Source organism: Anoplophora glabripennis, unplaced genomic scaffold, assembly GCF_000390285.2.
Source record: "Anoplophora glabripennis isolate ALB-LARVAE unplaced genomic scaffold, Agla_2.0 scaffold175, whole genome shotgun sequence".
Taxonomy (NCBI): Eukaryota; Metazoa; Arthropoda; class Insecta; order Coleoptera; family Cerambycidae; genus Anoplophora; species Anoplophora glabripennis.
The window spans coordinates 268,392-293,955 of NW_019416926.1; the positions used below are offsets into that span (position 1 = coordinate 268,392).

General features: G+C 35.5%; 1 protein-coding gene across 1 annotated transcript in view; it reads right to left on the reverse strand.

Annotated features, from left to right (window-relative positions):
• The window catches only part of LOC108904780 (sushi, von Willebrand factor type A, EGF and pentraxin domain-containing protein 1-like), a 74,988-nt gene that overhangs the window by 20,890 nt on the left and 28,534 nt on the right, over window positions 1-25,564 (reverse strand). The window contains exon 4 of the mRNA XM_023455692.1: window positions 3,026-3,284. Within this exon, the coding sequence (XP_023311460.1) occupies window positions 3,026-3,284 (259 nt within the window). The remainder of the gene's footprint in view (window positions 1-3,025; window positions 3,285-25,564) is intronic.

Below are 25,564 nucleotides of genomic sequence, written 5' to 3' on the forward strand. Positions count from 1 at the left end.
TTTCTGTAAACGGAAAGATATAAAATTAGAGTATACAATGCCTTATAGTCCCCAATCTAATGGCAAATCGGAGAGAATGAACCGAACATAATTAAACATGTTAAGAACAAAAATTATAGATTCTGGCATTCCAAAAGAATTGTGGGGTGAAGCTCTTAAATGTTCTACATACGAATTAAATAGAATACCTACATCGGCATTACCCAGAGGACAAACTCCATCAAAATTATGGAATAAAAGAAATGATCTCAGTAAACTGAAGTATTTGGTTGTCGTGCATGGTATACTTTAGTACCAAAGGGTAATAAGATTGATCCAAAAGCGATAAAAACAGTTATGATAGGATATTGTGGTGGAAGCTATAGACTATGGCTGTCAAATGAAGGACGAGTTATCAGAAGCCGAGACGTACGATTCGATGAGAGTGTTATGGAATACAAAGTGAACAAAGAAAGTAGCCAAAAAGAAAATAGGAGTATACCCGGAGAAGAGAGCAGAATTACAGTTGAAGTGGAAAAAGACCAAGAAATGACAGAAGAAGAACAAAAGGGAAGTAACCAAAGCTTGAGCGAAGATGAAAATTATATACCAATGGTTGATACTACAACTAGATCAGGAAGAAATATAAAAATACCAAAAAAGTTAGATGATTATGAAATATATTCAGCTTATTGTTTACTCGCAACATCAGAAGAAGAAGAACCAAAAACATATAAAGAAGCAAGTAAATCTGAAGAATGGCGACAAGCGATAAGTAAAGAATTAAATTCACATGAAGAATTACAAACGTGGACTCCTAACAGTAGAGTTACCTAAAGGTCAAAAAGCGATAGAAACAAGATGGATTTTTAAAATAAAAGATGGTACGAAAAAAGCACGATTACTTGCTAAAGGCTTCCAAGTATCTAATGCTGGAGTCAGTTATGCTCCAGTATGTAGAATTCCAACTATAAGAGTTGCAAGTGTTTTACAAGGTATATGCGACGCAGACTGTGAACGACAAACTAGAAAAAGTGTAAGCGGTTTTTTGTGTTTTCATGCCTCTAATCCAATCGCCTGGTATTCTCGAAAGCAAAACTGTTTAGCCCTATCTTCGATGGAGACTGAGTATATATAGTCTTAGTGTGAAACAATGACAAGCCACCCTTTCTTGAAATATGACTTTTTTAATTTTCAAGTTTTGCAAGAGTATAACAAGCCACATAATGAATATTATAAGAAAATTATTATTCATGATGATTATTCAAGTACATTCCATAAACATCTATACTGCTGTAACTAATGTAGACAAATTCCGAGAAAACGAAGCTAACGTTGATTTTACACATTTTAAAATTTCCAACAATTTTGCATTTGTGGCTTGTCATTATTTCACACTAAGCCATATAATTGTATGTATTATGTTTATTTATGGTGATAATACATTTCAATGAAGGGCCGGTGTTAAATAATAATAATCGTATGAAAAGTTTAGTTACTCTTGGAAAACAAAAAGTCTGACATATCATTATTATGATGTTTGTTTTCCTGTTGTAGTTAAAAAAGTTGTCTAAAAAGTATAAGCATATTATTCGTTTAATGAAATCATTCTACTTTAAGAAGTTTTTCCTCTAATATAAATTCAAAAGAGAAATACGGATATTAGTAAAGACGTCCATTTAATTGCGTTTCTAAATAGAAAATTGGAAGGATTTCGGTAAAAAAATCTAAGATTTTAAGAAAAGAAAACATAACTCAATTTTTGCTGGAAGCCGATGATAGAACACATTTTATGATAAAAGTTGCATTGATAGTGGGGTTTGCAGGTGCTTGCAGGCGTATTGAATTGACAAATCTGCACTTACAAAATGTTAAAGATGAAGGACAATGCATTCATATTACCTATTATTCCGTTTACGAAAACATTGAAGGAATAAATATGGTGGAAATGGGTACGAAGATATATAGCGATGAAGCCAAGCAACATAGATCATACTCGATTTTTGTGGGGTATAGAAATGGAAAATGCATCAAGCAGCCAGTTGGATTAATACTTTTGGGAAAATGTCATGTAATATAGCATTGTTCTTGGGTCTTCAACCAACAATATACTGCACATTGTTTTCGTAGTCGATTTATTAACTGTTAAGAGGTATGGTGGTTGACGCTAATACAGTCTAAAAAATTAAAATTATTCCTATGATTAGAGAAAAAGTAAAAACTTTTTATTTTAAAATGTTAATTCTAATCGTACAGATATTTTTCGCACACCATTTTTATTGAGCAAATATGGATTTTGTATGTATAAAAAATGTTTGAAAAATATAGTTTTCCCGAAATAAAAAGTAAGGGTTGCAACCCCCAAACACTTGTGTTTTTTTATAAGCAATTTCCATTTTGTTTAATTTCAAAATATTGATTAGAATCCCAGATATTTAGAAAAAACTGTTTTGGGGGGCGAACTTTGGGGGTGGATTTCAGCCCTTAAATATGTTTTTCCGCCGATAAAAAAAATACATGAGTCTTAATTTCTAATGTTCTATAATCTATGTAAAAATCTTGGAAATCGGGGGTTAGGGTTAGAGTAGTTTCCTTGTGAGTGTTATTACGAAGGCCATAATGGCATCCAAACGGGGATGCTAAATGTGTCATAGTGACACCGTCGTAGATTAATAGTATATTGTGCAATAAGTGCGATAAGTTTCTATTGCCCACGAGAGCGTAATTGAGCGCACGAACGAAATGAACAATAGATAAGCAACTTATACAAAATCAGACGGAGGGCTAAATTTTCATTGGAACAATACCAAAATATTTCTTCGAAAAAAACATAACTTTCATAAACAACTCCTAATATGGGCGGCCACTGCTGACAATATAATTTTTATATCTGATAATTACGATAGGTTTGTCGCGCGTTAGCATGGAGACGAAACAGAGCTTCATCTGAAATCTCAAACGTGAATATAGCTTAGAAATTATTTAACCATTAATCTTAGTCCAAAAAGTGCGATTTTTAAATAAAAAAAGTTCCTATAATACTGACCTGTATGTAGTGCTCTTCTAGCTAAAGAATTTAATTCCTTAAAGCTATCTAATATGTAACTGTAGGACTCTCCACCAGAGAATGATAATTCGTATAATTCTTTATAATTTCCACTTTCAATTCCAATAGTAAAAACCGTGACATGTTTATTCTTTAATTTATCTGCTACTGGTACCGGATCTCCCCCACTGGAATAACCATCGGTAATCAAAAATAAAACTTTTTTTGAATTATTTCGTGACGCATTGTCGAAGATTTCCTAAAACAATATTAGATATAGTTAACTAGCAGACCAAATTATCCATTTAAATATACAAGCATATCGTGACAAATTATACACACTGTAGTAAAAAAGTGAGGCAACCTCATAGCCACCGCGCTCATCCGATCTGAGACCCCTCCATTTATCAATTTGAGGTTGAAACAAAAAGTGTATGAATTTCCCATTACTTCATAGAACAATAAACTGAACGAATCAGAGAAGCTGAGACGAATTAATAAATAAAGGGGTATGTTGAGGCAGACTCACAGTCAAGTTAATTTCAACATTGAAAAATGCTTAAGGAGGGCGTTTTTATGCGCAATTTTCAATGAATCCTTTGTCCAATTGTTTAAGAAATCTAAATAAGTTAGAAACGATATCTCTTCACTGTACTACTACATACAAGTTGTCTTCAGGGTGTGAGACAACTGACAACACATTTTAAGTACCTAAGGAAAAAAAAACATATTTTTTATCCTATGTTGAACATACAGATATAAGCGTACGGTATTATAAACATAGCCACACCCAGCAGAATGCTTTTAGGACACCATTTACACATGAATAAGAATTATTGAGTACTTAGTTTTATAAATCAATTTAGACGAAGAGCTAGCTACATGTGGACTGCACTGATCGACTGTAGTGGTGATTTTTTGTTTAAAAGTTTCTTATCACGTTGACAAAGCCAGAGCCCATCAGTCAGAAGTCGCTCTAGATGCGGAGAGCGTGAGCGGGCGCTTAAACGCGTAAAGTTTTGTCAATAAAAAAATAATCGAATATGGTCATGAAAATTGGTACACTTATAGATTTTAAATGGATAAACATAGAAAAAATATTGTCAGAAGGCTAGGTGGTGGCTTAAACGCTCTCAGAAGCGATAAAGTAGTAAATTGTTAATTGAAAAATAAATCACAATATATAGTTCTGACATTTTGTTTATTGTTAGTTTATAACGCAAATAGACTATATGTAAAGTTACAGAAGTTAAAAGTGAGGCTAATAGTCAAAAAAACATTATTTATCACCGCGCGTGCAAATTTTGCCGTGGTTGCTACGCCCGGCGTTTTTATTCTTTTATTGTCGAAAAATGCATAAATATAGTTCAGGCATTTTACATAGCCACTCTTTACATATATATTTATGTTATAACGAAACAACAGAAGTTTAGTCAGAGGTTAAATACAGCGCGCAAGACGATAGCACGGGCCGACAAAAAAATTGTTTGTTTTTGCGACATGACCCTACCTATCCTTAGTAAAATTTTCCGCTGAATCCGAAATTGATGAAAAAAAGTTCTGACGTATGGATTCCCCCCACACCCTCAATTCCCCCTAAAAATGCAAAAAATCTAAACTGGTCATACAATCTACTTATATTTAGTAAAATTCGCTGAATCCGAAAATGACAAAAAAATTGTTTGGACGTGAGGGATCCCTCTACTTATTTGTATCTCTCACTTTCTTCTTTCAAAAATAAAAATAAATACAAATCAAACGTGGCAACCGTTATAACTTTTATAAAATCCGTCGATAAAACTAAAATCTCCCTTTGCTCGTACACTTAACCTCACCTCCAGTTAGCATTTTCAAATTACGGTTAACATCCTAGCATTGAAATTTTTCATTAAAAGCTTACTATTTTCCAAAATGTTTCAAGCTCTTAAGTAACTTTAAGATAGGTTAAAGGAAACTTAGTGCATCAATATTATTTAGTTTTGGTTTTACCGACAGATTTTATAAAAGTTATAACGGTTGCCACGTCTGATTTGTATTTATTTTTATTTTTGAAAGAAGCAAGTGGGAGATACGGATGAGCAGGGGGGGATCCCTCACGTCCAAACAATTTTTTGCAATTTTCGGATTTAGCGAATTTTACTAAAGGAAGATGGCCAGTTTGAATTTTTGGGGGGAATTGAGGGTGTGTGAGGGAGAGTCCATAAATTTTTATTTTTTTCATTTTCAGAATCAGTGGAAAATTTTACTAAAGAGGTTGGATGACTAGTTTGGATATTTTTAATTTTTGGGATTAAGGGTATGTGGTCGGGAATCCACATGTCAGAATTGTTTCTTATCATTTTCGGATTCAGCGGAAAATTTTACTAAAGAAGGGGTAGGTTCACGTCTTAAAAGCACAGGATTTTTTTTGTCGGCCTGTGTAGTCAGACCGTTGTTCTGGCCTGGCTTTCAAAATAGTAACCAAGCGACAACTCGCTTCTGATTTTCGCTCCAGTCACAGCTCTAACAGCGTTGACTGCTTGTGCATTAGATTTTTCGTGTATTAATAAATTTTTAAGTCACCAACAAGAGCGAATGTTAAAGTGTGTTTTCAGTTGCAGTTACAATGACAAAAAAAATGTCAGATGTAGAGTACAGCAGCGATGATGGTACTCAGGACGAATCATCAGATTGCGATTCAGAGTAAAGTGCACTGTGTGTATTTCGGTAGAAAAACCAATTTAAAACCATTGTGAAAACAAACATTACCAAATAAAAAAAAATATAGCAATTTATTCGATTGCACTTAAACTTATGTAGCTCTGGCATAGTCTTAACCTCTGAGTAAACTTCTGTTGTTTCGTTATAACAAACATATATAATATAAAGATTGGCTACGTAAAATGCCAGAACTATACTTAATCATTTATTAATAATAAAAGATCAAAAACGCCGGGCGTAGCAACCACGGTAAAATTTGCACGCGCGCTGATAAATAATGTTTTTTTGGCTATTAGCCTCACTTTTAACTTCTGTAACTTTACAGATAGTCTATTTGCGTTATAAACTAACTATAAACAAAATGTCAGAACTATATAGTGCGATTTATTTTTCAATTCACAATTTACTACTTTATCGCTTCTGAGAGCACTTAAGCCACCACCTAGCCTTCTGACGATATTTTTTATATGTTTATCTATTTAAAATTTATAAGTGTACCAATTTTCATGACTATTCGATTATTTTTTTATTGACAAAACTTCTCGCATTTAACCGCCCGCCCACGCTCTCCGCCTCTAGAGCGACTTCTGACTAATGGGCTCTGGCTTTGTCAATGTGATAAGAAACTTTTAGCAAAAAATCATTACTATAGTCGATCAGTGCAGTCCACACGTAGCTCTTGGACTAATTGGACAAAACAGGAAAAGTACATGTTCTGATGTTTTATATTATTATTAGTATTTCAACATTTTTATAGTTTGGATACTGTCGAAATAAGGGCGATAGTCACAGTTGTCGTTCTAAAGTATTTTTTGCCGAACCAGAGTCGGACTAACTTCAATATGTTTGAGTTGTATTTGCGCCGATTTTAGATAATATAAAAGAATGCGATGGCAATGCTTGTTTAAATGGGAATATTAAGCTTTGCACGTAAATATCGTAATAATAAAACTGTCATTCCGAGTTCTTACGAATACTGTTAAATAGTAATTACAATTCTGACAACTAATAATTAGTCTAATAGTAAAAAGAGCTATAAACACAAATAAATTACAGTAATGCACATATTTTGATGATAGTCCAGATAATACAATCGGTCAGAAAATTACTAGAGAAGAAAGAATTAGGCAAATGCCATTCGGTAACAGTCAGACTGTCTAAACTAAAATGGAGCGTGATAAGATAATTATAATTTCTTACACAGTGGTAGTTTTTTAGAAGCGGGGAAGTCACTCCCTAAGATTTCTTTAAGATATTTTTCACAATTTGATTTTTGTATGTTTTACTAGTTTTTAGATCCATTATAATTTTAGAAACCATAATTCTAAACACAGAATTTTCTATGTAATGATTACTATTGCTTGTTGAAGAGTGACTTCATGTTATTATTACATTTTTCTTGAGAAGGAAGCCAAATGAGTTCCCCTAAGATTTCTTGAAAATATTTTTTACAATTTAATTTTTCTGATTGTATGTCTTATTAGTTTTTAAATCAAATGTTTATAATTAGCCTCTGTTTAAAAATGATTGATTTATAATTTTTAAAGCAAATGATTCGTGTTCGCATCGTCACGATGAAATAGGTACATACATACGAAGGAATACGGAAAGTGCAGGTGCACAGATACAACTCGCCGGCATGCCTCCGGTAAAGTGTTTTTAAATGTGTTAAAACAAATGACATGTTTTTATGACAGAGTACTTATTATTAATATAGGTCAAGGAGCTGACATATTTGTTAATAAATAATATAAATAAATTGTGACAACTGGAGGCAAATATGCTGCGAACAAATGAAATGATGACTTACTAATTACAAATATTTTATAAATATGTGTCTTATTTGATTATACCAGTTAGATTTTGGGTACAGTTATTTTTGGTTTTACTGTAACTGTGTTTAATTATATGCCTAATTAATAACGATTGTATAGCATCAGAATTTCGTACTTTTTTGTGTGATATTTCTGTATAATTATTACAACAGAAAAATATCACAATAATTATTGTTTTAGTAGAACGGTGTGATACAAGTAGTTCGGTGAAACTCAAAACTTGTGAAACGGATAACTAATCTTCGACCAGAGATGCTAGCCTAAGAGCTGGCGTGATTTTTTTTCGATCTGTACCAAAAGATAAGCACATTAATGTTGAAATTTGGTTTAAAGTGAACAAATTAAATATCGCTACGTCTGTCGTTGCAAACCGACAGCGTTTGGCCGGAGGCAGCTAATCAAATTTGTTTTTTTTTTTCTTCAAAAACTCCTTGATTTGTACCACGTGCAGACTATGAATTTTGATTTTAGGAATACAATTTGACCACAAAAGTGAAATGGCAGACAAAAAAGTCGGTAGCATTTCTTAATTACAACCAATAAAAGGATTCCGCCTTAAACATCGTAATGGTCTGTGACTGCAAGCGAGATGGGTTCAGGCTTGCAAACGCACAGGGGACGAAGACATTGGACACATGATTAATGGCTCTGTGAATAAATTTGTATGAAAATAAATATAAGTAAACATATATTTTATTGAAAACTTAACATTCAGTAATAAGTAAACTAAACATTATACATTCTGAAATAAAAAATATGAAAATTTTGCCGCTATAAGGGACACTTATTGTAAAATATTAATCGGAAGTGTATACACATTTCATTCTTTTCTAATGGCGTGTCTATAAACTTGTCATGCTGCATTTTTTAATTTATAATCGTCTATCTAAAATAAGTTAAAACTTATACCACTATAGTCTGTTTAGAAATAAAAGACAGTAATAAAAGCTTATTATGTATGCAAATCGTAAATAAATGTAGTACTGGTGCTTATATTCAATATTTTTATATTATGTATTATGGGTGTACTTTTAAAAAAACTTTGTGTGACCGGGTTGTACTAAATTGTAGCTAGCTGTAGGTAGCTAAAATTTAATCTCCGACAATCCGTCTTTGTCTAAGTCGCTTCAATTTCCCGGTCCATTTCTCTTATAAGTAAACAATATAAAAACAGCATTTCAAAACATGAGGCTACTTTAAGCATCATAACCGGGTTAAGAGGGTTTTTAGTAATTCAAATAAAATTATTCAATATTATTATCAAAATATTTATTTAAATTTAATGAATAGACTTTTATTCCACACAAAAATATATGTATTTTGAAAATTCAAATTATGGTGAGTAAATGTAGTGTTGTATAAATGTACAATAAAGAAAATAAAAAAGTAGGTATATTAAAATTCATCCTCTGAATATTCTGATGAATTATCTTCGTCTCCTAGATTGATAACGATAGGTTCCACAGTAACGTCAATTAAATTATCGAGTTCCCACATTTTCTCCTCTTCTTTTTGTACATGATGTATACATCTTTGCCAGTTATCTGCAGTTACTCGTTCCAAGGAATTTTTTAACAAAATTTTCACGTCACTTAATTTAAACGTCGTATTATTTCGCGCTACATCTCCTTTTACCTGCGCCCAGACTAATTCGATTGGGTTAAGTTCACAGTGATAAGGTGGTAACCGTAGTACCGTTATTTGGCGATTTGTTGCCATTTCATCGATAACATATTTTTTCTGATCTTTATTAAGATTGACAAGTGTCAAAAGTTCCTTTTTCACCATATTTGTTTCAAAAGAAATGTTTTTTCCGGATAACCATTGAATTATATCGGCTTTCCTCCAAGCAGTCGTAGGCGTCCGCTCGGTCTGCCGTGAATGGTAACTGGCATTATCCATGACAATTACAGACCCCGGAGGAATAAGATCCAACATCTGTGTAAAATACTCTTCGAAAACATCTGCGTTCATGTCTTCGTGATAGTCACCTGTATTTTTAGATTCAAATAAAAGTAAACCGCCATCTACAAAACCACTGGCACTACCTATATGTGTCACTATTAATCTTCGCCCTTTACCTGAAGGTGCCTTGAACCCTGTTGAAAGTCCATCCAAAAATGCTTGTCGAAAACTTTTTACATTTTTATCTTGCCATACTTTTGTTACAGTATATCCCTCGTTGACCCAAGTTTCGTCTAGATAATAAATATTCCTCCCTTCGTCACGGAATTTTCTAATTGATCTTAAGTAGGATCTTCGCCAACAAATAATTTCATCTTTATCGATAAGAACTGACTTCCTGTTCTGCTTTTCCCAGCAAAAATTCAACTCTCGTAAGACGGCCCATAATTTGCTTCTACTGATTTTTGGCAAATCGTTGTCCTCTGAAAGTTCACTTAAAATTTTGTTTAGCGTTGGTATTTCTTTTTTAAAATAAAATGAGTGTACTTTTCTGCGAATGACATTTTTGAAGAAATCATCTATAACGACTTTTGACCTCCCTGTAGATGATTTTGGGGGATTTACAGTATCTTGTTCATTTTTTGTTTCCTTTAAAAGTCTGTAGATAGTCGATTTTCCAATCCCTGTCATTTTGGAACACTTTTCCACGATGTCGTCAACACTGTTGGTAGGATTTTGGTGTTTCAATGCATTAAATACATTTAATATAATAATCTTCTCATTCTGAGACAGCGCACATCTTTTCACGCGTTTAGCAGGTACGTAATCTGATAAGCTCGACATTTTACCCAAACAATATTATATCCACTGGCACAATAGTCACTAAACACAAGTCGAATTTTACTCTACTGCACTAGCACGTCTTCGTATATTCAGCTCTAAGACTGGATTGATCTGTCACAATACACTGGCTCCTGCCCTATGATGTATCCAGTAAAATATACTAATGTACACCCATTACCTGTTAGCATTAGTGTTACTCGATAATTACCTGAAACGAAATATTACCACGCCCATGGCCGGTTCTTATCTCGGGGTTTTATTACTCTCTCTCATTTCCAAACAGACTATACGAAAGTCATACTTCCAGCGTGTGTATTTTTTTCTAAACATTGTTTATTTTATCAATACGGCCTAATAAAGCTTTTTATTTTCGTGGCATTCAAAAAAACCTGGCGGCAGATTAACGAGCATGCGTTGTATACTAATATTGCTTAACATTATAATTAACATTTTTGATGAAATATTAAATCTAATGTGGAGTTTTCTTATATACAGGTTGTCTCAAAATTAGTGTCCAATAATTTACCACTTGATTATATTGCCAAAAATAAGAATATTTTTTCAAATAAACATTGGTCGAGAAATGTTTCCTAAGGAGCTACACCCCCTAAAAGGGGCCACAAAAAATTTATTTTTTTTTATATTTTCGAAACGGGTTGAAAGTTATGAATTTTGACTCCATGAACGCTCTTAAAAGTCGATCATCATAAAATTTTTCAAAAATTTAATCAGGGGTGTCTCAATTGGGGGGTCGTCGGTTAAAATTTGCCCCTTATTTATTTGCTTGGCGAAATTTTCAAATTCAGATCAAAACAATATCACCATTTTTTCATAGAAAACTCAGATCAATTAAATTTTATTGCAACAAATAGCAACATGTAAAAAATTTGGGACAAATTTTACCCAAACAACAAACTTTTCTAAGCACTTTTTATGTTATTTATTACACTGTATATTGATATGATGACATATGAAAATTCATAATGGAACATGTGCCCATTTTAACCATTCAAGACAAATTTTTTGAATTTTATTAAGGTAATGTAATGAATTGCTTAAATCCGTTTTTCTCGGAAACGGAGCATTTTATCCAAAGAAATAATCTTTTAAAGGAAAGGAAATGAAGATCTATCATATGTATGTTGGCATCTGAATTTGAAAATTTCGACAAGTAAAAAATAGGGGTAAATTTTAGCCGACGACTAAAATTTTATGATGATCTTTTAATGAACGTTAATTGTGTCAAAATTTAGAAAAAAATACACACGCTGGAAGTATGGCTTCCGTAATGGTATAAATTTTAACTTATTTCAGATAGACGAATATAAGTTAAAAAATACAGCATGACAAGTTTATAGACACGCCATTATAAAAGAATGAAACACTTCCGATTAAAATAAAGCGACAAAATTTTCATATTTATTATTTCAAAGTGTATAATGTTTAGCTTTCTTATTACTGAATGTTAAGTTTCAATAAAATATATGTTTGCTTATATTTATTTTCTTATAAATCTATTTACAGAGCCACTAAACATTGGTACAATGTATTAAATTGAAAAATATATCCTTCTCCCTGCGCGTTTACAAGCCTGAACCCATCTCGCTTGTACTCACAGACCGTTACGATATTTACGGCGGAACCTGTCGTATTCCTAGTAGTCCAACCAAATTACACTTGGAGAAAAAAAATTGTTACCTGGACTTTTATAAGTGGAAATCATGCAAAAATCTATAACTTTTGTAGAGGTAATTTTTTAACATAACCTCAAAACTTTCGAGAAAAATGCGAAAAACAGTTTTTTTCCTGATTTTGACGAAACTTGGTGAAAGTATACCTTTCTCTGTCTTAAATAACCTCAACTTTTTTAGATAAAAAAATCAAGAAGTTTTTATTTTATTTAAATCATCGTACAGAGTTCTGCCGGTAATCATTTTTTTCGTTTTAACATATACTTTCTGGTGAAATAAAAAAATCTGTAATCACAGTTCAAAAACATACTCAAAAATGCAATAAAAAAATAAAAAATTACTTGATTTCAGCAATACAAAGTATTAACAGCAAAGTCTACTGTTGACGCGAAATCCGAAAACCCGAAATATTGCAAAATCCTTTTATTTTTTTCTGGTTTTATTTGAAAATGAATTTTATAAATTGCATATTTACATTGCCACTTTTTCGCTCTATCCAATGAATGGCATCAACATTTTTGCAATCCGACGTTTCGTCTTCCAGGGTCCATCATCAGTTTAATTTTTTTAAATATATCGCGCTATTTTTATGACAAAATCTAGTCATATTTAATTCTGTATTAGATGATATTACTATTGTAATCGCTTAAAAAGGTTTTTAGCTATCATTAAAATTTTTTTCTGAGTACGGCTCTGATCGATTTCAAAATACCTGTATCTATTGGAGGAGAGAGAGAGAGAGAGAGGACAGAATAAGTCAGTACAGTACAAAATATCCAACAATTTTTTTTTAATCCATAATTTAAAAAGTTGTACCTAATAAAAAAATAATACGAATTTATGAAATATTTTATTATTTCTAATTAGTATTGCTAATAGTAGTAAAAAATTGTTGGATATTTTGTGCGGTATTGACTTTTATACTGTTATGACTTCATCCAATAGATATTTTAAAGCGTTGAGAGCCGTACTAATTTTAAATTCTAGCTAAATCATGCTAAAAACTTTTTAAGCGATTACAATAATATACCCTCTAATTCAGAATTAAAAATGACTAGATTTTGTCATAAAAATAGCAGCGACGTATTTAAAAAAAAATAATCCTATGATGGCCCCTCGAAGACGAAACGTCGGATTGCAAAAATGTTGACGCCATTGTATAGAGCGAAAAAAGTGGCATTGTAAATATGTAATTTATTTTAAAATTCGTTTTCAAATAAAGCCAGAAAAAATTAAACAATTTTGTAAAATTTCGGGTTTTTCCGGATATCTCCGGAACTACCCGGAATTTTAAAACTTTCTAAACAGCATATTGTTAGGTATAAAAAACACACTTTTTTCTAATATGAGCCACCCCGTATCTCTTACCGTTTCCTAGATCCTAATGCCTATCCCATCCTTATCTTGGACACACTGTATATCTATGAATTCATCAAACTTTAAAAAAAAATAAATACACTACTTGATCCTTCGGAAAAAAAAATATTATTTATTTTATTTATTCACTATTCGACTTATGTTTATAGCAATACTGTACAAAAATAGTTTTGGGTCAAACAATGAGACAATTTTTTTTGTATTTTGTCCGTACAGTTGAAGTGTAATCAGTTTTTGATTTTTTTTTAATTTAAACAAATTATTAACAATTACTGGCAAATTCATTGCTGCAAGTAATTTTTTACATTTTTGCATTTTTGAGCATGTTTTTGAACTGTGATTACAATTTTTTTTATTTCACCAAAAGGTATGTCAAAACGAAAAAAAATATTACCGGCAGAATTCTGTACGATTTTTTTTAAGTAGAATTTATCTTTGAAAAGAAAGTGTTTCAGGCCGAAAAAAACCAATATCAGAAATTTCTTGATTTTTTTATCTAAAAAATTGGAGGTTATTTAGAACAGAGAAAGGTATACTTTCACCATGTTTCGTCACAATTAAATTATTTTTGCGGAAATGAGAAATAAAAAACGAAAAACCAGAAAAAACCTGTTTTTCGCATTTTTCTCGGAAATTTTGAGGTTATGTTAAAAAATGACCACTACAGCTCTAAAGTTGTAGATTTTTGCATGATCTACGACTTTTGTATTGGATACTTTTTTGTCTGACGTCAACTTTCGCCAGAAATCCCAATGATACAATTTTTCATAACTTTTCCACCCCCCAAATCAATCCTCCGCCGCCCCTGCTCACGCAAATGTCAAAAAAAGGGTGATATTTTTTAATAGGCCGCTTAATTGCGTCTTTAAGATTACAATGACGCTTTCAGAATCATGTTTGATTGAAAATTAACGCCTATACATAGGCTTAAAGTTCATATCTTTTGGAGCCTCCGCTATAAACAAATAGAATTGTGCGAAAACTATTGCACCTACAGCGCCCACTTTTGGCACACTTTTAAAGTATGACAAAACCCTCAACTTGTCATAGGTTTTATAAAATTTTAACAATAAATGCGATAGTTATAAACAAATGAAAAAATGGGCACTTTTCTTGTTTTTTTGCAATAACTTTTTTGTTTATTAACCGATTTTAATTTAACCAGTCTCATTTTGTAGATAATTTTACTCCCTATAAGCTGTCTGAGAGTCACTTTTCGCTAAAATTGATGGTTTTCCCTGCAAAGTGAAAAAACTGTTTTCCTCACTTATTTGTTTAAATAGAAAAGTTAGCTAATAAAAGTTTTTGACTCACGAGACGAGAGACGTCTTGTATTATGTTCCTTTAGACAATTTTACAATAATCTAGCGGATAGGACTTTTTCGTGTTTCTCTTTTAATTTCGCTAATTTTCCTGGTGTAGAGAGAAGATGCGAGAATACGATACTTCGCCTTCTTTTTCGGGCAAATCAAAAAAGCCACCACGGTCGAAGATCCAGTCGCCGTAGCCGTGCCAAGCGATCCGAAATTACACCACGGCATAAATTCCGTTATCGAAACCGATGCCGACGAAGCATCCCAACACCGATTCCGCATCACAGCGGGCACGTCGGCATCCAAAATTAGACCAATAGCTCCAGAGACAGCTCCGTGGAACATCGGGTTTCGCCTACCTTTCCCATTTTCCGACGACGCGGCCTATCTCGCTCGAGTCTGCCACTAACGCGCTCAGTAACCACCGCAGCGACGACCGCAACCTGCTGACGCGCGTTCCAGGAAGATAGTTGGAAATGACCATCAAGGAATTTACCGATGTTTCCATTGGGTCCAAGGACGTTGTCGCCAATAACATTCTAATCACTCGAGCGATCTGGGCCAAAATTTAGTGCAGCATTCCTACAATGGCTGGCATTACCGTATTAAAGTTTCGTCCGAATCGTATGAGCCACAACGCCGTTATACGGTGAAACGTGGATTTTACGCTTTCCCGTTTTCAGCCGTTCTGCTCATACGATCTCGGCCGAACCCCAGAACCACAGTAGAGCTTCTCTCTGTCGCCAACATATCCAAATTCGAACCGAATCGTGCGACGTCTAACGGCCAGCTAATCCAAAACAGGATTCTACGCTTTCCTAGTTTCCGCACGATCTCGGCCGAAACCAAAAAACACTACTCCATGCCGTGTATCACCATATTAATTTTGAACGAGATCCAACCAGCATTAAGACCTCTGTAAGCCTTTTTACGAAGACGGGAAAACTTTCGCCTCAGTTTCCAATTTTCCCGTCTTTGGGCCAAAAGGACTGTCTTGTGAGGGTCCCACCGCTCTGGAGGTTGGATGCGATGATCGGTACCCTAAGCCGAGACCGAGGATGGAGTTTCTTTAAGATCGGGGAAAACCAAAATTTCCCCATTTCGAGGGCCTTCTGGCCGGTGGGTGACATCGCAATGCCGACCCGAGTGATCGCCATCCCGATGCCGACATTAATTATCCAAAGAGGCCAGAGGTGAACGAGAATCGATCCCGACGATGGGCGGATTTTAATGGGCCACTTTGGCGGGGAGAACGAGAGCGCTCCGCCAAAAGTATGCAAAGCTAGCCACTTTCTGAAGAGCGATCGAACGTCCACCCGCGGCTTTTGCAGTTCTTCAGTGGAAGTACATAGCGAGAAATAAAGCGATCCGAGGCATAAAATTATATTATTATTTTCTATGATAAATCTTGTCTATGTTAATGAAGTAAATCTTATTGTCCTTTACACAGTTTAATAAAGTCCTTTTAACATAGCTCCCGCGGTTTGATGTGAAAAACCCTGTGCAACAAACTCAAGACATTTGGAGCTCAAAGCTCTCAGGCTCGCTTCTCGAGATTCCGTCGAGGCTGCCTACCTCCGACGAAGACTTACGAGGTATCATAATGCTTAGTGCTCACTACTCGCTTCACGAGACATTCCATCCGAGGAAGCCCACCTCCGGCGAAGACCCGATTCGATAGCGGCTCTGTCGAGAATCCGCATCGCAATCGAGGTGCATTCAGGCTCTTTCGAGATCTGCCATACCGTCCGGGGCTAACCACCTCCGACGAAGACTCTATCACAACCGTACCGGCTCCGTTGAGACCCGTACTTCGAGATAGCAGGCAACTTTCATCGGCCAAACCTCCAACGAGGTCTGTCGTCGAGGCAATCCTACCAGTAGGTAATAGGGCACCTGAGCCTGGGAAAATTTCTAGGACCGTGGGAAAATTGAAACTTGTGTTTTTACCTAATTCCCAAAAATTTGGCCCTTGTCGGCAAAGATCAAAGGATGCCGCCGACAGGTGTTAATTACAGGTGTGCAGCAGGGCCGGCCCCTAGGGCTTTGCCCCACCCGGGGCCCCCGTCCCACGTTGCCTCTAGGGCTTCGCCCCACCTGCCGCCATACGCGGCAATTTACGGCCACTTCGTTGAGTCCCGTGGCCCGCACATTCATAGCTCACAGCTACATCGGCTCTCACAGAGGAGACCGCCCGTTCATACAAACCTTCGAGGCAGTATTCGCTCGACAGGTATCACCTTTGAGGCCTAGGCGCCCAAGGTCATAGTACGTCCGTTACTTTAGCGGCGTACTCTAAATTAGAAGCAGACCCGCTTCCAAGGCTCCCTCGAGAGACCTTTTCTGTAGAATCAGTGCATCAACTAGACTTTCAGAGCAAAGCTTACTCTGACATTATCGGACGGGATAGGATGGATCCCTCCGATACAACCTCCAGGGCTACGAGGACTGGTGTTCTCGAAGACACATACAATAAATTAGATCGTGACAATCTGGTGAAGATTGAGCTGGACAAGACCTCGTCATCAATGTACGGAGAAGCCAGCGGTATCACGGGCTGCCCTCACGCTTGTTTGCCGGCGAATGATCTCCCGACACTCCAAGTGAACGAGGAAATCTCCGTACCCAACCCTATCTCGATGCTCCGTGGAGAGTCCGAGGGGCCGAAGGCGGTAGCTCGTGGAAGTACGCAGCACGGCGCAGTCACAATGCTCTATACGCTGAGATCAGCTGATACACGAGTTACAGATACCGCCTCGAGCACCCCTCAGGGCGCACCCATAGATACGAATAGATTACCCGAGTTACCACGCTATGGACCACCCATAATCACTCTTCATACCATCTGGAAGGGTCAGGGGAATCCTATACGTCCGATTACGGTTTCCGACTTGTCACCGAGCTTGGGGTTAGAATTCCGTGGATGGCACCTTCGGCCATCCACTCCCCGAACTCAGGTGCTACGGATCATGGAGTTTTTGAAAAAAAAAACAAGTTTGAGTAGCCGCCCCAGCCAAACGCTGCCGGTTTGCAACGGCAGACAGCGATATTTGTTCACTTTAAACTATATTTCAACATTAATGTGCTTATCCTTTGGTACAAATGAAAAATCACGCCAGCTCTTAGGCTACAAGTATTTGCAACAAAAAACTGCTCTGCCGGCCGGTGAAAACGATTGGAACAATTTTGAAATAAATATGAAATGAATAATGAACTACAATTAATAAATTATGAAAATATTTACCAAAGGATCTAATAAACTATTTTGTTTTTTTTTTAATTTCTATTTTCCTCCTATTTTATGTTTCCTAATAGGTTCAGGGTGTTTAATGCTTCATTAATTATAATTCATAACATATTTTATTTATATATTTTTAAGAAAAATAATGAAATATTTCTGTACATTTTAATTGTCTGGAATACAGTTGTATTGTTATTCAAAATCATTAAAATTGTCTTTACCACAATGGTTCCATACTTTCAACATAATCACAAATATAGTAAGTTAGTACTTATTGTTATTTGCCAGCCTGTTCAATGAAATTAAAATATATAAGTAGAACATTAAGGGTATAAAATGATCATCTAATTATTATTTTGCATTCGACATGCTCAGAATCTGGGGAATTTGAAGTTTTTGTCAAAAACAAGTTGTTTGGTAATAAATGTTTAAATTTTTGATAGTATCAAGTATAGTATTCCTGTGTTTCCACATCGAATATTTTATTAAAAGACTGTAGGTTGTCATATTATATTTTTTTGTGCAAATATTAAAATTATCTGACAATTCTTGTTCATTGCACATATTTCCCTTAATGCGACGATAAAAGGCTTGCCAATATCCTGAGAATATATAGTTACCGATTAAAGAAATCTTTACCTCCATTGCTATGTGGTATTACGAATTTGTTCTAGTTTGGCATTACGCTAGTAGAGACCGCCACTTCCTGGATGGATTTTCTTCTATCTATCAGGTGCCATCGCTGTCTTACCAAAAGTGCGATTTCTTGTCTATAAAACGGCGGTCTTAAATGAAAATGGAGGGCGCTTTGAACAATTTCTTTTTTGATTTCTTTCTTAAAACAGTTCAAATGTCATTGTCGCATTTTTCAATAAGAATGTGACCGTACACAACATTTAATGGAAAATAAAAAATCGAATTTTCTGTGAAGCTCTGACAGGATTGGAAAAATTGCAAGATACTTTTTTTACTATAGTTTAGCAAAGTATGAGTAGGTATTCGTATTCATATAATTGCTATTTAGATATCTGATAATTTGAGATGTCCTAATATTTTTTATAAACAGAGCGTTTACTTGCATCTCATATTATATTAAGATCAGTAATTTTAACATTTATACATTTTGGATTAGAGATTAGATTTCAATACCATTATTAAGAGAGTATTTAGAGCATATAAAATTTTTACAGGTTTTTTGGAAGTGGTTAAAATCTCCACACTTCTAACAATATTTTTTAGCTCTCTGGCATAGACTGAAATATCATAATTAACAATTAATGTTCCTTGTTTCATCACTTCAAAAAACAGTATATTGTCAGTCTTTAGAAAAGCTTGATATGTTTCTATGGTCAGCACTGTACTTGTCAATCGTTTCGACAATTTTTTTTTTCGGAGTAACTAAGTATTGGCTTTAAGAGTCCGTCGCTTGCTTGAAATATACCCATATTTTGCGTTCAATCCATAACACTTATTTGGAAAACCAATAAACATAGCGATCCAAATAAAATACAATCGAAAGATAAAATTGTTACCTAGGGCTGTTGTGTAATATTTTTTTCAAAATTAATTTTTTGTTGTTTAAATTTAAAGAGTAAACTGTGCAAGAAATCGCCATTTTTACAATTTGTTTGCTTAAAAATACAGACTTAAATTTAAAAATTGCTTATATCGATTTGATAAAAATTACTCCAAATTACTGGATGTTAAATCCCGAACGCTTACAACTTCAAAAACGAATATTATTTGAAATTCTTCAACCACGTGTGTTTTACTAAATGGAACGGGCTAAGAGACTGGTAACTGCGGACAGGACTGGAGTTCAAAGAACTGTCGTACCTTATAATCTATACGTTCTCAACTTAAAACGTCGAAAGAAAGGAAATAATATTGCTAAATATAACACGTAAGTATTATATTGTAATATAGCAAAAGACGTATTAATTACATTAACAAGCGGTCTCGGGCAAAATTGAAAATTGCTGCTTGGATAGGAGTTCTATTTAGCCTCTGAAATAAAGTTCCGATCATAAAAACCTCGACATATGTTTGTCTGTTTGATCACTTTCACTACTTCTTTAGTAGCATTTCCGACACGTGTGTGGATGGAGTAAAAACTCAATGCGGATAGCGATGTTACCCATTTGCAAGAAAGGATCGAGGTGCCGTGACATTATGTTTGTGGGGTCTATCATTCACAGAAACGGGGAAGTAGGAGGACCGGTCGATGAAACAGATCAGAAACGCGTGTAACCCCTTTTTGGGGTTGGTTCTTGGCCATTGGGAGGGCCATTGGAGTATGGATGGCGTGACAATCTGACAATATATTCCTTGAAAATGGGGCAGCTTTTAGCCGATTTGGTTGGGAAGATTAAAGGTGCAGGTGGCATGAGAGTATGTTCACGGGCTTCCTTGCAAATGGGTGACATAGCTATCCACATTGCGTTTTTACTCCATCTATACACGTGTCTGAAAAAAAGGTGTAAAAATGGTCAAAAACTGACAAACGAATCATCTGCCGGGGTTTTTACGATCGGAACTTTATTCCAGTGACCAAAAATAACTTGTATTCACAGCAATTTTTAATTTCAACCGAGACCACGTTTTACAGTCATTAATGCGTGGTCCTTTTACATTTCAAAGTTTTTACAATAAATTCAATTGTTGACGTCGTTCAAATATATTTTTGGCTTATTTTATTTAACAGTAGAGTGTGTTGATCCAGCATATTTAAAATAATGTACTAAAGGAAATACGGTATAAAGGGTAAATGTTGAATGTGTCTAAATCGCCCCCACTAACGTTGTCATAATTGTATCAATGAGAAGTTGGTATAATTTTCTGTACGATTTTACAACTTGTCCACTAACATATAATTTTACATACAATTCATTTCTAGTTATTACAGGTTTTTACTTATGACAAATAAAATTTAATATATTTTGAAAAGACAAAACGTCCATAAATTTAGCTGGAACAGTGACTGCAATACCTATTACATAAAAGCAAAAATAGAAAGAGGAACATTAAAAAATTAAATTGATCCTGCGTGATGTCGGTCATTCAATTTTGCGTTGCGACAAAAATTGTTTGTACAGCTTCAACACTAACGTTGTGTCAATTCGAATACAATTATTGAAGTAAAAATTGTAACGTCAGTGATTCGTTTGAATCAATCTAGATATTCTAAATACGTCCACCGTAAAATTATCTTAGTGGGAGACCGATAGTCTCATCTTCCAGCTGTAACGCCCGTGCCTGCAGCGATAACCAAGCAGTCTAATTGCATATTCCTGAGAGATTCTTCTGCTATTTGTTTCAGTTTCAAATTTGATGCTCACAATTTAAATCTGAACATACAGGTTGTAAAGATCTCGTTTTATGCGTTAGTAGACATATCCATATAAAATAAATCTACACTAGTTAAAATCTCATTAATATCCTAATCCATCAAGCATTTCATTGATTAATACAGATAAGTTGGTAAATTGTATTATGTTAAACTTAGTTACAAGCGTTTCCAGTGCGGCGACGAACGATAACGATCGATAATTTGGAGAGAAAGGCTAGCGCAGTCGACAAGAGTGGGTGATGAGGCGATAAGTTCGTCCGAGACAGCCGATTCTGGGGTAGCTTCCTACCAGTCAACCTTGATAACATGGTCTAAGGAAGATTAATGTTGTGAAGTAACGATTCTAGATAACCTTGAACATAATCCAAGGTCATCAGGTGGCAAAATTATGAAGGCCGTGGAGAAGATAGCCAATTCTGGGGTCACTCCCGCCGCTCGATGTAGGCTTTAAGTTCAGATGGAAGGTTATTGTTGAGACGTAATGTTTCGAGATGGCGTTGAAAAGAATCCAAGCTCATCCGGTGATCAGGTCATCAAGGCCATCTGGTGGCATATTTTTCAAGGTCGCGTATCATTAATGTGAGATATAATGCGTAAAGGTTATCAAATGGTAGTCTTGAACGAATGCAATAGATTCTTTCTTTACTTTCGCCAGAATTCGAGGTCGTTCGGTTGCCAAGCCTTCAATGTGGAGTAGTAATGTGTCGAAGAGGAAGATTCGGTTTGTGAATCTCGACCGATAGTGAGATCAGTTGGATCAGCAACACACCTCCTGATCCGATACGTCGGACATGAGATAATGAACTTAGTAGGGAGGACAGAGCAACACGTCAAAAACGCAGGGGACTTTATTGACAGAATTCGAGGAATTGAACTCCAACCAGGAGATATCCTGGTGATATTCGATGTTACATCCCTATATGGAAGTTTCCGTCGACGAAGCCTTAGAGGAACTGCATCGAAGACTAATCGCAGAGGACAAGGATTTCGGAACCAATTCTATGAACAGACGGAGGAAGCAGCAATGGGTTCACCGTTATCTCCAGTCCTGGCCAATATATACATGGAAGCCTTTGAGAAGAAAGACCTGAAATCCACAACGTTGAAGCCTATGCCTACGGTCAGAGTGCATCCGTATTTGGCCGATTTTTACACTGACGTAAATGGCCGACCGAATCGGTCAACTTGTTCTGCCGAACTGTGGTCACACCGCACATAACGTTGGTCAATGTTTCGTCAGTGTACGATTAAAATGGATGAAGTAGGTAATGTTGTTGGAAAAGTGACAGCGGTATTTTTCTTCGATCTTTCCCTTTTCCTAAGCCGAGAGAGTTACTACCATGGCACTTCCCTACATTATTCTTGGTGATCAAGGATATCCTCTAAAAAAGTATCTGATGCGTCCCTATCCAACAGGAAGAGAAGAGGTCCCTCGGGAAATCGCTTAGCCGAGCCAGGCGAACTGTGGAATGTGGAATTGGCATACTTGTTTCAAAATGGAGATGCTTCAGGACAGAATTACAAGTTAAACCTCAGCATGTTGACAAACTGGTTAGAACTGCTTGCCTATTGCACAACATTCTCATAGACAAAGAGGGAGTCGATGAAGGTATCTCTCAGACAATAGACTCTACAAATACAGAAGAATATATAAGAATCAGGGGATCAAGACGCTTCAATTGAGTGGGAAGAGACGCATACTATATTCGCGACCAATTCAAAACTTATTTCAATGGAGTAGGTGCGACAGAGTTTCAATATAATGAAATAGACACCCATGAATGAAATATATTTAATAAAATAATTACTTACACCTGCTGTTCAATTCGTCTCCTATTTCCTGCCAAAGCTTTCTTGCTTTGGCACATCCCTATTGTGGTAACTCTTACTGGTTATATCCCACAATGGTTTAAGATCATAAACTAACGATATTAATTTCTCAATATCGACCATATTGTTTATAATACTGATTAAATATTTCTAAATTACGTACAGTTGTATACAAATTGGAATACACACTGGTATATACGGCTGAAAAAAAAAAAAACAAAACTATTTGTTTTTCCCCATCAGTTGGTCGAACAGGTCCGTGCTGGACGGTGGAACTGTGACCATCTACACTCAGTTATACACATTTGTTTGTTTTACCGTTGTCGGCCGTCCACGCCAGTCTAAAAAATCGGTCAAATACGGTTGTACTCTGACCGTAGCCTACCGATATGTTGACGACACCTTCATCATCTGGCCCCGCGGAGGCAACACCGTAGAGGATTTCCTGCATCATATCAATGGGATACATCCAGATATCCAGTTTACCATGGAAGTAGAAAAAACGCCGCCCTTCGCTTCTTGGATGTTTCGGTTGAGAGGAAACCAGATAGCACTTTAGGACATTGAGTATACAGAAAGCCAACTCACACAGACAGATATCTGAATGCGGAGTCCCATCACCACCCAGCCCAGAAACAGGGGATCATAAATACCTTGATTCATCGAGCGCAGATCATCAGCGAGCCAAGACGTTTAGGCCCTGAGAGGAAATGGCTACACGGCGAGAAATATCGAATATCAGGAGGAGACATACGCCCGGTGTGTACAGTATTCTTTGCTCTTACGGGAATGTCTACATAGGACAAACAGGAAGGCACATCAACACGAGGTTAGAGGAACACAAAAGTCATCTCAAAAATAATAACTACGAAAAATCGGCAGTAGCAGGGCATAGGGCGGACACGGGACACAAGTGGAGCTAAGTAAAACCAACATGGTGGTGAGAGGGAGAAGATTTTGGCCCCGACTATACAGAGCAGCATTAAAAATTTCTAAAAATCCGAACAATTTCAACAAGGATGGTGGCGTGGATCTGTCAGGTCCTAGGAAGAGAGTCATCCGTAAAAGCAACCCACTGGAACGTCAACAACGCGTACGAGGTCACCCACCGAAACGTCATGGATCAGTGACCACATCAAATATAAATAGTGACAAGATTAGTAGATTCACCGTTAACGACTGCCACGGACAAACAAAGCTAAGATATATTTCAAGGTTATTTTTTAGATATAAAAACGACATATGTTTACCAAGAGAATTGTTAAAATGTAAAAATATCATTTTCGTTTGTTCTCAATTCTTAGAGCTCTACAAGTTAAAATGTCAAAACCATATTCTGGTCGTCTTCGAGGATGCTCAAGTCCCATGGTAGAAAAAATGTATGTCAAAAAAATTTGAGTACCTATGTTTTTCGGTTTTTTAATATTGTCGAAAACTAGAAAGTCATTATCTGCATGTTTTCAAGGGTGCTAAAAAACGTATCTAAAAAAAGATATTCTTTTCTTATCTATCGATTTTGTGAATACCATGGAAAACTTATGCGAATATAGTGCAATCACTGCCACTTAATTTGAAGCCGTGAAATGTTATTTTTCGAAAATAGCCCAAGTTGAAATGTTAAGGTCACATTTTTTTGTAATGTCAAATTATGGAAATGTAGTTAATTTCAACTCTTCATGCGATCCCGTAACGGTTTTGGAAGAAATGGATTGATTGGTAGAGATGTTTTAAAATCTTATGAGCTTTGACCTTCATATGCGCAGAAACATAATTCCGACCGTTGCCTAAATTATTCTACGTCCTAAAAACATTACACCTATTATTCACAGTCTCTCTCGAGCTCTAGCGTAAACAAGCCTTTGATCCGATTACAAATATCATAATAAAATGCCCTATTCTTTATTATTTTAATTTAAACAATAAAAATATATATAACGAACGTCCGCCAGTTGACTTTATTGATGCCCGAGCGCCTTAGTTCATGTCTACTTGTAATGATGCACATGGTCTAGTTCTGAATCAATGTTTTCACAACGTGCTTATTAGAAGAATTATGGGGATACGCCACGCCTTTCGCGCATTTCGTGGCTCATGAGATATTAAAAGACCTCTAAAGTTACAATATTAATTACATTTTATGTTGTGAGGTAGAAATTTAAACTGAAAACAAAACGGATATGAGGAAAATAATGAAAATATATCTAGCACCCATAAAGAAAAATGTTCAAAATAGTTATTTCGGTAAAATAATGAAGAAAGTGGAAATAGGTGAAAATAGTTCAAAACACTTTTTTCCCATATCTCTATTATTTGAGCAGATAAATGATCTTTTTTTTGTTGTAAAAAAGTAACACAAGCCTGTCAAGTAATGGTGAATTATGTCGGGAGCGATGTTTTTGAGCTTGTCTTGTGACGGAGTATTGGAAAATGTAATTAATAAAATAAGCGACATAGT